The sequence below is a fragment of the Schistocerca gregaria genome, chromosome 3, assembly GCF_023897955.1.
Source record: "Schistocerca gregaria isolate iqSchGreg1 chromosome 3, iqSchGreg1.2, whole genome shotgun sequence".
NCBI classification, from domain to species: domain Eukaryota; kingdom Metazoa; phylum Arthropoda; class Insecta; order Orthoptera; family Acrididae; genus Schistocerca; species Schistocerca gregaria.
The window spans coordinates 390,875,463-390,889,065 of NC_064922.1; the positions used below are offsets into that span (position 1 = coordinate 390,875,463).

Genomic DNA, 13,603 nt, shown 5'->3' on the forward strand with positions numbered 1-13,603 from the left:
AGTCATATCTGACATCTGTATGTATGCCTGAATTTTATCTTCTCCATGCTCTAGCTTTCCTTCATGCTGCAATAATAATCACAACTTATCCTGTGTCACAAGTCAAATGCGGTTGTGTAAAAGCAACCAGCAGTTGGTTCAATTCCCTACTCATTCCTTGAAATAAATACTAAGAAAAATATAAATTATTATAGGTTCATACACTATGAAAACTTCCACATTGTCATTTTCCTCCACAGACACACAATCATATACCAAGAATTAGTTTTAATGTTTGTGTGGGTCTTGCTCATTTTATTATCTTTCCGACATTTGAAAATGTAAGATATTCAACGAATACAATATTTATATTTTATTTTATATGCTGTGAACTAAGTTTGTAGGACTGTTTAATTCTTTTTTTACAGTCGCTAATGGCAAATAAGAAACTGATGCGGAAATGGGATCAAGATGCTTTGCACAGAGCAAATGAACTTGAAAGTCAGCAGCTAGAGGAGCGAATAGCATCTGAAGATTGTGTTAACGCGATAATCAAATTTATGCAATCACGAAATAAGCTCTAAATAGTATTTTCTGTTGATCACATGGCTAGAGCTGTTTTCGTACTCAATTCTGTTACATCACTCTGACAATGCATCATATATAAATATTATACTCCAGCTATAACAATGATCATGCTGTTATCATAAAAACAGGACTAAATAAGTGCCTTGTTGCAGTCTTGCCTTACATCACTCTGATAATGTATTGTGGCTAGGGTATTCATTAAAGGAGCAGCTTGTGACCTTATTTATAATAATAAAGAGAGCTATGCCCACTTACACACTTACATCACTCTAATATTACATAACACAACTTGGGTCACTGTGAAAGGCACTGTAACATCATTTAAGTCTGCTGTCTCCCTACCTTTTATTTTATTATTATTATTATTATTATTATTATTATTATTATTTTGATGAATTAGTATCTCATCATCTTCTGATCATATCACTTTCGTTCATAGCATGCTGTTTACAGAATGTATTCATTAATTTGTCTTGTATTAGCAACAGGACTACCTGATCATTGCAAACAAAACAATGCAATTACCATGATGCAAATTAGTCATCATGCTGAAAAAAAATTTGAATATTGTTGTAAAAATGGAAAAATTGTGCTGCAGCCTACACAGTATTCTCATTAATGATACAAATGTAATGGGTAGTCTTATAATCACACAGTATATAACATGTTCCATGTTCCAAGTCGAAAAAAATTGTGTCAAAACATTAACAGACACAAAATTTTATCAAGCTGTATAACAGACTATAAATTTAGTTTACATTTGCAGCTAGTATAGTGAGATAATGTTTAGTTGATTCTATGTATAACTATTTGCATACAAAAAGATTATAACAGACCATCACATTTTGTTTTATATGTCGCAATATTTACATGTACATGATATATCTATACAGTTGTTTGATTCTCACCTAATACTGTAAGATGATTTCCATATGATTTTTATTTTACACTATGTAAATAAATATGTAATATCATGCCACCATTTTTTATTTTGTGTGTATTTAAATGTATCTAATATAATCAATCAGTTACAGAAAATATTATCTTTGTTACAAAACTGTCTGTCTGAAATTATATACAATCTTACATCAACAAAAGTATATGCTTAACTGTACAACTCACACTTCAGTCAACCACTGTTGATGTTTTAAAAATGTATGTTATGCTGCTAGCAACATCCAGCAATCCCAGACCCTATATATATATAACAAGAGAGAAAGAAAGAATTCATACATTAAACTTCAAGGTAGACCAAACCAAATAAAACTATGATTTAAGTGTCTAACTTATAACAACACAACCAAATGTACATACATCTTTTACTGTATCAAATGGAAAATTCAACTGTGAAAATTGTTTGAATGACCAGCCAGCACTTACCTTCAGGAGATGCAATTTCTATTCATGCCAATAGTAGTACAATAGTGGAAAGTCATGGGTGGAATGGAGGTACTGAGCAGTCAATAGGCACATAAGAAAGATCAAAAAGTTATTAAGTTGCTGAACAATGATCCTTCAGAGCTATTCAATACAAAACACTCACAGACAAACACACCTACATAGTATTTGTCGGCTACATTGTCCAAGCACTGCAGTTTGACTAGTGAGAGGACAGGTGCCAGGTGGAGGGGGGCAGGAGAGATGGAAGGAAAAAAGGCTGATGGCTGAGAGGGAGAGAAAAAAATTGAATGGGACAGGAATGTGGCATAGTGCACTTGTCCTGGTGCAGACAAGAGGAGTTGTGTGTGATGCATGATGAAATGGAGGAGTCTACTGGCAGAAGAAGGGGGAGACAGAACAAAGGAAAATTGAGATGAAATGGAAGGCAAGGGGACAGAGGTGGAGGTGGGTGTGGGACAGGAGTTAGTGAAGACTGAGCTCAGGATGGCTGTGGAATAGACACATGTTGTAAGGAAAATTCCCATCTACATAATTCAGACTTTTTGCCACTCTTTGGTGCGGGGCATTCATTCAGGTTAACAGCTGGTTAGTGGGCATGTCCACATGCTACAGCAGAGTTAGTATATGAATGGCGGTTTTCACAGGTGGTTCTGTCTCTCATAAGGCATGATGTGCCTATGACAGAATCCTGCATCTGAATCTTCCACAGTGTTTGACACATGTGGCAGTAAATTGGGAGTATGTGTAGCACAATGGTGGACCATGATGTTTGGGGAGGAGGAGTGTCAGTCCTTTGAGGTGGTTCATGGGGGTGTTTGTAATATTTGGGCCATGTGTGGATGTGGCATGGAAGATCTGTTTGTGGACTAGGTTTCAAGGGTAGTGCTTGTCTGTAAAAGCCTTGCATAAGACCTTCAACATACTGGGCAATGGAATGTTCATCACTGTATATATGCCATCCACATGTGGACAGACTGTACAAGAATAGAAGTTCTGCTGATGGTTGGTGGGTTTTTTGTGGACAGAGGTTTTGATGGAGCTATCTGAGTGGTGGAGATCAGCATTTAGGTAGGTGACATGACGTGCTGTGCTGAATGTGACCAGGTGAAGTGGATAGAAGGGTGTGATGCTGCAAAGCAAGAACAGAGAATTAAGACATCATTGTGCCTGAACCAGACAAGAAGTTTCTAATCTCAGATGGATGGGAAGTTTTTCTTTAGATAGGCCATACAGAGGGCCTCTGAGGGTGTCACGTGAAGGCTCATGGCTGTGCCATTGATTTGTTTGAATAACCTCCCCTTGAAGGAGATTTGGTTATTGGTAAGGACATACTCAACACACAATGTAACTTGTCACTTTTCTGGGTGTGAAGGAATCGGTGGAGGTCAGATGACTTCGGAGAGTTATGCGATGTTTTCTCTCATTGCCAATCTTAGCTACTAGACAATACAAGACACTGTATCATTGTAGTAGGCACTGTGAAAGAGATGTTCAGTACAAGAAAGAGGTGGGGTATGTGCGAAGGAAAATGGAATAGTTTTAAATGGCTAGGACTAACAGAGAAGTTGGGCGGATTACATATTACAAGAAATACTGTGTTTCCTTAAGGAAGGCGATAAAAAGTTTTATCTGTTTAGGCAACAGTTAAAAGAAAAACCAGGAAATCACATAAGAGCTGTGAATGCTGTGTTGTTATAGAAGACACCCAAATAATATATGAAAGCAGTCAGATCGCAGATGTATTTAATAATCACTTCTATGAAGTAGCTCAGAAGATTGGCGTGGACATTTCAACGGATGAAGCAAAAGAGTATATATAAAAAGCAATGCCACATGCACACAGGCAAACCACAATTACTACATGCTCTGCCAAAGAAATTAAGAATTTAATGAAGTTTCTCAAAACCAAACATTCTCACACAGCTGGTAATATCTCACATAAAATATTAAAATCCTGTCCTTGACATATAATGAAGGCACTGAGTAAAATACACAGTAAATCACTATCAAAGGGGACATTTACAGATGGACTGAAAGATGCTACTGACAGAACACTTTACAAGAAAGCTAATAAGTGAGAGATTAATAATTACTGACAAGGCTCACTGCTTACCTCCTTCTCAACGGCACTGGAAAAGAATGTGTATGCAAGAACTGTAACACACCTCTCTTGAAATTAGATACTTAAGCAGTCTCAGTTTGTATTTTAAAAGTGTCCCTCCACAGAACATGCTATTTTTGTATTCACAAATAAAATAATACAAAATTTAAGTTACAAAATATTGCCCAGTGGTGTTTTTTGTGACTTGCCAAAAGCATTCATTGTACTTCACAGCACTCTCACAGAGAACCTCAAATACTGTTGTTTCACAGATCTTGCTTGTAACTGGCTGTCATCATATCTAAATTGCAGGACACAATGTGCTGTATTAAGAAACATAGTGAAATAGTGTCTTCAAAATGGAGAGATAATCACTACTGGTGTACCACGTGGTTAATATTCAGTATCCTCTTGTTCTTGCCATATATACATGATCTACATCATATATCCAACAAGCAGAAATAATTCTCTTTGTTGATATTGGAGAGATTTCAACACTTGAAAATGTAAATAATATTTTTTTGAAAATTAATAACTGCTTCTTTGTGGAGGGACTGTTACTGAATTTAGATTAAACATTCCACTTGTGATACAGTACTGCACAAGCCTTGATCATACAATTAGAAATAATGCATGAGAGGTAATCAATAAACGATACAGAATATTCTGACGCCTTAGATGTTTATACTAATAAGAGTATGAACTGGAAGTCACATGTTATGGATCTTCTCAATTTTTTCTAAATTTACCTTTTGTACTATGGGTAATATCAGATTTTGGAGACAAAATTGTCAAAAAAGTTGAATTTTCCAACTTTCATTTACTATTGTCTTGTTCATCAGTCCAAAAACTGGTTTGATGCAGCTTAACACACTAATCTATCCAGTGCAAGCCTCATCGTCTGTGAATAACTACTGCAACGTAAATCCATTCCACTTGTACACAGCTATTTATTTAAAATATTGGGCACTGTAACAACACCTTCTCAATGCACTTTGTCCCATTTGAATTTATTTGTCAATGGGCAAGCTTGAAACCAACAGTAACACTCATAAATATAATACAAAAGGAGACGTGTTTTACACTATCCATCACTCACGTATTTTACACTATCCATCACTCAGCTTTAGTGTAGCACAGAAAGGAATGAGATACTCAGCCATTACAATCTTTCACCACATACCTAGTAATGTAGAGATTTTAACAGATAATAGAATTAACTTCATAAACAAACTGAAATCATATTTGGTTGACAGCTCCTTCTCCACAGAAGAATTTCTACATGTGTAATGCTATGGTGTGAGGGAGCCACATTTAACAAAGGAAGATAGATACTCCATGAAATGAAATGGAAGTTGTTAATCAGCAGTAAGTTGTTATATTTTCCACTGAAAAAGTGGATTACAATTGTTAAATTGCCTCATTTTGCATCATAGTAATTTGTTGCAATTATTATCCACGAATATGCAAATAACTAACTTTCTACCCCCTTATAAATTGATACACCCAGGTTTTTGTACAAGTTTGAAGATTTGATTTGTGACCCATTGATAATGTAGCCATATGATCCTGGAAAGTATGGAGGATGAGGTAGCACAGTGATTTAGTTTCTTGTGCAATAGTCACACACCAACAGCGTTGAATGTGCGGGCGCATTATCGTGGTGCAAGAGCCATCAATCATCTCACCACATTTCTGGCTGTTTTCCTTATCACATTTTCTTGCAGGCATTGCCACACATCCCGACAGTACCAAGATTAACAGTTTGTCCTTGCGGCATGAACTGATGATGAACTAATCCTTCATAGTCAAACAAAACTATCAGCATGACTTTGACATTTGACCTGACCTGATGAGCATTTTTTGGTCTTGGAGACCTTTTCCAGAAACTCTGTGAAGACTGAACCTTGACCTCAACATCGCAACCATAAACCCACATCTCATCACCAGTTATGATTCTCTTAAGAAACATCTCATTCTCATTTGAGTGATGCTAAAGCTCTTCGCAGATTGTGAGGCAAAGGTCTTTCTGGTCTTGACTCATGAGCCGTTGGCCAACTGAAATGTTAATTCTCCTGCAGTCTCTCAGACAGTCGGTCTTTGACTGGCACACACAATTTCATCGACATTCCTGACATACGTGTCGTTGGTAGACATCATAGGGTGTACCGAACGAGTACCATCTTGAACTTCTTTCCAGCCATTTTTAAACCCTGTGAACATTTCATAACACTATGTACAGCTTAACACTGTAGGCTTCCTGTATCAGTTGGTATGTCTCTATAGAGGTTTTCTTGTGTTTAACGCAAAATTTAATGCAAACACATTGCTCCTCTAACACTGACATCTTGAAATTCAAACTGTGTGACATAACATTCTTCTCAATACAACACTTAATAATAACCAACAGACATACAACAATGAACCTTCCGGCAGTTGCATATTAAACACAGGTGTGCGCAGGAATGCCAACCAATTTTCTCTCCAACACACCATTGGCACAAAATTACACATGTTTCACAATTTTTTGAACAGACTTTGTAAACTGGGGAGTACCTTGTATCTCTCTCTCAGTAAAGGAACATTTGAAATTGGAGTTAGGCACTTTTAGTTTGCTACTCTAAATTTCTATTCCTGTGCCAACTATGGGTGTCTGAACAATAACTTTGGTGCCACTGACAGCCTTTATATGTAAACAGAATTTCTTGGGTTTTCAAAAATGTAAACTCCAGGTTGGAATATCAACAATGTAAGAAAAAGATAGATTGCTACGTACTGTGAAGATAACATATTAAGTTGTGGGCAGGCACAATTAATAAGCACTTATACAATGGCTTTCAGCCGCAGCCTGTATAAAAAAAAAAAAGAAACACATATACATTCATTCACACAAGCGAGCACATCTCACACACACGTGACCACCATCTCCAGCAGCTTAGACCAGAATGCAACTGTCACATGGAATGGAAGCAGCAATTTGGAGGAAGTGGGGAAGGGGAAGGAATATCAGCATATGTGCATGGGGGGAGGGGCATGGGAGAAGAGCACTGTCTGGTGGAATGTACACGGACTAGAGTGCCAATGGGCACAGTATTGGGAGGCTGGGATGGAAGAGCAGAATGAAGTGAAAAATGAGAGGAGTGGAGAAAGATGGACTGATACATTGGCAAGGGTGACACACAAAGAGGATGGGAGATGAGAATATGGAGGAGATAATACAACAGAGGGATTGCAAACTATAGGGTGGGTGTGGGGATAGTATGTTATCGTAGGTTGAGCCTGCGCTAAGTGTGGGATTGGAGTATGTGTAGTAATGATAGCTCCCATCTGTGGAGTTCAGAAAAGCTGGTGGTGAAGGGGAGGTCCCAGATGGCTTGGGCAGTGAAACAGCCACTGAAATCAACCATGTTATATCCAGCTGTATGTCATGCCACAGGTTGGTCTACTTCGCTCTTGGTCACAATTTGGCAGTGGCCGTTCATCCTGGTATGCAGCTGGTTAGGAGTAACGCCCATATAAAAAGCTGTGCAATGACTGCTTTACGCAATGATTGCAGCAGAACTGGAATATGACATGGCTGCTTTCACAGGTGGCCCAGTCTCTGATGGGGTAGCATCAGCCTGAGACAGTAATGGAATAGGAATTGCTGGGTGGGTGGATAGGGCAGGTCTTGCACCTGTGTCTTGCACAGGAATATGATCCTTATGGCAAGGGGTTGGGATTGGGAGTGACATAGGTATGGACTAGGATGTTGTGGAAGTTGGGTGGGCAACAGAACACCACTGTAGAGGAGTTGGGGAAGATTTTGGGTAGGATGTCCCTTGTTTCGGGGAATAATTGTAGGCAATCAAAACCCCAGAAAAGGATGTGGTTCATTTGTTCCAATCTGGGGTGGTATTAGGTGATGGAGGGGGCACTCCTTTGTGGGTGTTTCTTGGGGGTGGTGGGAGCATTGGGGATGTGATGGGAAAATGTATGAGATCTCTGTTTGTGGACTAGGTGTGGGGGATAGTGCCTGACTGTGAAGGCATTCATGAGACCCTCAGCATAGTGATAAAGTGAGTTCTTCTCACCGCAGATATATCGTCCCCAGGTGGCCAGGCTGTGTAGAAGGGGTTTTTTGGTGTGGAATGCAGGTATTGTTGGTGGCTGTTGGGTTTAATGTGGACAGGGGTGTGGATGGACCCATTCAGAGAGGAGGTGGTCAATGTCCAGGAAGATAGCATGTTGGGTCAACGAGGACCTGGTGAAGTGGATGGGAGAGAATGTGTTGAGTTTGTGAAGAAAAGGAGATAGGGTGTCTTGGCCCTGTGTCCAGATTATGAAGATATCATCTATGAACCTGAATCACTCTAGGGGTTTGATGTTTGTGGAGGCTTGGAAGGATTCCTACAGATGACCCATAAACAAGATGGTACAGGAAGGTGCCATATGGTTGTCCATTGCTCTCCTCCACCAACAGCTTTTCTGAACTGTGCAGATGGAAGTTATTCCTATAACACATTCACTTATCGTGAAATTATACCGGCCTCAAAATAAGGTAACATACTGTTCCCACATCCTCCACCCAACAGTTTCCAACCCATCTGTGATATCACCTCCTCCCTATCTTCCTCTCTCACTCCCTTTGTGTGTCACCCTTGGAATGCAATACAACAGTGATTCTGCATGGCAGGGATTAAACAGGTCCCTAGTAGGTTTACAGAGGTATATGACACCAGATGTCTAAGCACAGGTGATGCAACTCCCATAAATTACAGGCAGGTAGCTTGTCAGATGTAGAACAGAGTCTGATAGTGTCCCAGATGTGTTCCATTAGAGGTGAATTTGATAGCCAAGACATGAATGTTAGTTACTATCACACTCCTCAAATCACTTTAGCTTGTTTCTGGCATTGTAGAAAGACAGTTATCCTTCTGTAAGATGCTATCATCATCAAGGAAGATGTCAAACATGTAGGCACACATGTGGTCCATAATAATTTTCTTGTAGTTAACATTTATTCGTTTATTTATTTACACGTCAAGTTCCGTAGGACCAAATCTCCAAGGTCATGGAACGTGTCAGTATATGAAATTACAACATAAAAGTAATAACAGATAAAAATAAATGTTTATGAAACCGAAAAAAGTCAGTCCATAAGTTTAAGTAAACAAAATCAACAATGCAACAAGAATCAGCTTAATTTTTCAAGGAACTCCTTGACACAATAGAAGAAGTGACCCATGAGAAAACTCTTCAGTTTTGATTTGAAGGCACGTGGATTACTGCGAAGTACCAAATGATATAAGTGATTAAAAATAAGCAAAGTAGACTAATTTTCATGTCAAATGATCACTCACTTCAGATATCATTCAAGTAGTAAAAATGGTAGTATTAAGTCTCTTAATAAGATCTTGAACGTGGATTTTCCACGACAGCTTACTATCTATCTGAACACCTAGAAATTTGAACTGTTCAGTTTCACTAATCATATGCCCATTCTTTGAAATTAAATTGTCAGGTTTTGTTGAATTGTGTGTCAGAAACTGTAAAAACCTAGTGTTACTGTGATTTAGTGTTAGTTTATTGTCTACAAGCCCTGAACTTGGGTCATGAACTCCACTATTTGAAACCGAGCCAATGTTGCACACAACATCCTTTACTACCAAGCTAATGTCATCAGCAAACAACATTTTAAGAGTTATCCATAATACTAATTTATATAAATAAGGAACAGGAGTGGTCCCAAAACTGATCCCTGGGGCACCCCCCCCTCCCCCCCCCCCCTCCCTTGAGCATACCCCACTCAGACCCCACATCACAGCCATTCTCAAAATTGCGAATAGTGACCTTTTGCTCTTGCTAAAGTAAGAAGTGAACCAATTGTGAGCTACCTCCCGTATTCTGTAATGGTCCAACTTCTGGAGAAATATTTTGTGATCAACACAATCAAATGCCTTAGTTAAATCAAAAAATATGCCAAGCATTCGAAACCTTTTGTTTAAACCATCCACCTCCTCACAGAGAAAGGAGATTATAGCATTTTCAGTTGTTAAACGACTTCTAAAGCCAAACTGTACATCTGATAACAAATCGTGTGATATAAAATAATCAATTATCCTTACATACACAGCCTTTTCAATAACTTTTGCAAACACTGACGGCATAGAAATGGGTCTAAAATTATCTACATTATCTCTTTCCCCCTTTTTATAGAGTGGCTTTACTACTAAGTACTTTAATCGTTCAGGGAACTGACCATTCCTAACGGAAAAATTACAAATATGGCTAAATACAGGTTAACATGTGCAGCATAGTACTTTAATATTCTGTTAGGCACTCCATCATAACCATGAGAGTCCTTAATCTTCAGTGATTTAATTATTGACTCAGTCTCCCTTTTGTCTGTATCACTGAGGAGTATTTCAGACATCAATCACTGAGGAGTATTTCAGACATCAATCTCGGAAAGGCATTTGCCAAGAAAGTCATCTGATTCCCCTTAGAAACCAATTTTCATTTAATTCACCAGCTATGCGCATAAAATGATTGTTACATACTGTACATTTTTCTGATTGTCCAGTAACAGAAATATTTTTACTGCAAACTGACTTTCTATTGTCGACCTTGTGCTGCTGATCAGACACTTCCTTCACAACTGACCATATGGCTTTTATTTTACCCTGTGAATTAGCTACTCTATTTGCATACCACATACTCTTTGCCTTCCTAATCACATTTTAAGCACCTTACAATACTGATGTAATGGGCAACTGTAGCTTGATTGTGACTACTTCTAACATTTTGATATAATTCCTGCTTTTTTCTACAAGATATCCTCATTCCACTAGTCATCCACCCAGGCTGCCTATTACTGCTAGTACCCCCGTTTAAAATGTTCTAATGGAAAGCAACTCTCAAAGAGTATGAGAAATGTGTTAAGGAAAGGATTATATTTGTCACCTATGTTATCGGCACTATAAACATTCTGCCACACTTGTCCCTTGACAAGGTTTAGAAAACTCTCTATTGCTGTTGGATTAACATTCCTACATAGTTTGTGATTAAATGTGACATTTGTTTCAGTACTAAAGCCTTTTAGTGTTAAAATTTGTGCACCATGGTCTGAAAGACCATTCACCCTTTTACTAACAGAATGCCTATCCAATAATGAACAATGAATAAAAATATTGTCTATGGCTGTGGTACTGTTCCCCTGCACCCTCATTGGAAAAAACACAATCTGCATCAGATCATATGAATTTATGAGATCTAGCAACATCCTTTTTCTTGCGCCATCATATACAAAATTTATATTGAAGTCACCACATTAAACTAATTTCTGGTACTTCTTACAAAGTGAATCAAGAAACCTCTCTAGCTTGAGAAGAAAAAGGCTCTGAAGTCAGAGTTAGGGGACCTATAAAAAACAACAATTAGAAATTTAGTTTCACTAAATTCAACTGTCCCTGCACAACACCTGTCATAATTCCATGATTACTAATAAAGATCCTATGGAAGCCCAGCTGAATGTCACCCATAACATTGCCCCCATCACTCTGCACCCATGGGGTGGCACATGTTTCTAACAGCTATTTCCCTGGATGATAGCATATCTGGACATGACCATCAACTTGTAAGAGAACCATGATTCATCCAACCAGGTGACACATTTCCATTGATCCATGATTCAATCTCAGTGATTCCACGTCCACTGCAATCATAACTGACAATGTCTTTAGATGAAAGTAACAACACATAGAAGTTATCTGCTGCAAAGACCCTAGTTCAAAAATGCGTGCCAAATGGTGTGCTCAAAAACACTTGTGCCTGTGGCAACAATGTACTCTGTTATCAGGTCTGCCACAGATTGCTGCCCATCCTGCTTTACATAACGCACCAGCCTCTAGCATCTGTGTTCCATGGAGACACTCCATGTGACATCACCTACTCACTGTTTTGTCAGCTTTGAACCTCTTTCTACAGATGCTCATGATAGCAGCAGATGAGCAGTCAACCAACTTTTTGAGAGAAGCTCATTCCTAAACATTAGACCATGCCAATCTGCCCTTTGTTAAAGTCACTGATATCCGTAAATTTCCCCGTTTGTGGCTTGCAATGTTGCTAGAATGATTCCCCATTCATCGCTTTTCTGCTTATCTACTTTCCCTACTGCAACACACACCTGCAGTTCCATCAGGCAGCATTCAGTCTCATGGTAAGCAGTGGTCATAATGTTTTGGCTTATCGATGTATCTATCCAGCGCACGATCAGTTATTCAAGACCACATGCATTGCCCTCTTGACAACCACATATGTTTGATTCAGTGTCTCTCTATCTGTAGCTCAATGTCTTCTTTTACACCTATTATGCAGTAGTCACTTCTTCTTTAGAAGTTTCTTTACAGTGACTGTAAACCAGGGACAGTCCAACCCATTATGAACTGTTCTACGTGTAAATATCTATCCAGTGCATGATCAGCCATTCTTTTAAATTTGAGCTACAGTTCTCCCCCCCCCCCCCCCCCCCACCCCCCCCCACCCCCCCACCCCTACCCCTCATGAACCATGGACCTTGCTGTTGGTGGGGAGGCTTGCGTGCCTCAGAGATACAGATAGCCATACCGTAGGTACAACCACAACGAAGGGGTATCTGTTGAGAGGCCAGACAAACGTGTGGTTCCTGAAGAGGGGCAGCAGCCTTTTCAGTAGTTGCAAGGGCAACAGTCTGGATGACTGACTGATCTGGCCTTGTAACAATAATCAAAACGGCCTTGCTGTGCTGGTACTGCGAACGACTGAAAGCAAGGGGAAACTACAGCCGTAAATTTTCCCGAGGGCATGCAGCTTTACTGTATGATTAAATGTTGATGGCGTCCTCTTGGGTAAAATATTCCGGAGATAAAATAGTCCCCCATTCGGATCTCCGGGTGGGGACTACTCAAGAGGATGTCGTTATCAGGAGAAAGAAAACTGGCGTTCTACTGATCGGAGCGTGGAATGTCAGATCCCTTAATCGTGCAGGTAGGTTAGAAAATTTAAAAAGGGAAATGGATAAGTTAAAGTTAGATATAGTGTGCATTAGTGAATTTCGGTGGCAGGAGGAACAAGACTTCTGGTCAGGTGACTACGGGGTTATAAACACAAAATCAAATAGGGGCAATGCAGGAGTAGGTTTAATAATGAATAGGAAAATAGGAATGCGGGTAAGCTACTACAAACAGCATAGTGAACACAATATTGTGGCCAAGATAGATACGAAGCCCACACCTACTACAGTAGTACAAGTTTATATGCCAACTAGCTCTGCAGATGACGAAGAAATTGAAGAAATGTATGATGAAATAAATGAAATTATTCAGATAGTGAAGGGAGATGAAAATTTAATAGTCATGGGTGACTGGAATTCAAGTGTAGGAAAAGGGAGAGAAGGAAACGTAGTAGGTGGATATGGATTGGGGCTAAGAAATGCAAGAGGAAGCCGCGTGGTAGAATTTTGCACAGAGCACAACTTAATCATAGCTAACACTTGGTTTAAGAATCATAAAAGAA

At 39.1% G+C, this 13,603-nt stretch overlaps 2 protein-coding genes across 12 annotated transcripts in view; one reads left to right on the top strand and one right to left on the bottom strand.

The window, feature by feature from the left end:
* Positions 1-1,549, top strand: part of LOC126355961 (enoyl-CoA delta isomerase 2-like) — a 131,331-nt gene extending 129,782 nt beyond the window's left edge. For all 5 annotated transcript variants that reach the window (XM_050006561.1, XM_050006559.1, XM_050006564.1 and 2 more), the window contains one exon: positions 408-1,549. In XM_050006561.1, the coding sequence (XP_049862518.1) occupies positions 408-563 (156 nt within the window). In that variant the 3' untranslated portion in view covers positions 564-1,549. The remainder of the gene's footprint in view (positions 1-407) is intronic.
* Positions 1-13,603, bottom strand: part of LOC126355958 (DNA repair and recombination protein RAD54B-like) — a 385,308-nt gene that overhangs the window by 64,224 nt on the left and 307,481 nt on the right. For 3 of the 7 annotated variants that reach the window (XM_050006556.1, XM_050006554.1, XM_050006551.1), the window contains one exon: positions 1,539-1,761. The exons of 3 other annotated variants lie outside the window; for them this stretch is intronic. In XM_050006556.1, the coding sequence (XP_049862513.1) occupies positions 1,693-1,761 (69 nt within the window). In that variant the 3' untranslated portion in view covers positions 1,539-1,692. Of the gene's footprint in view, positions 1-1,538; positions 1,762-13,603 lie in introns of those variants that run through there. One more of the 7 variants, XM_050006552.1, reaches the window with a different exon arrangement.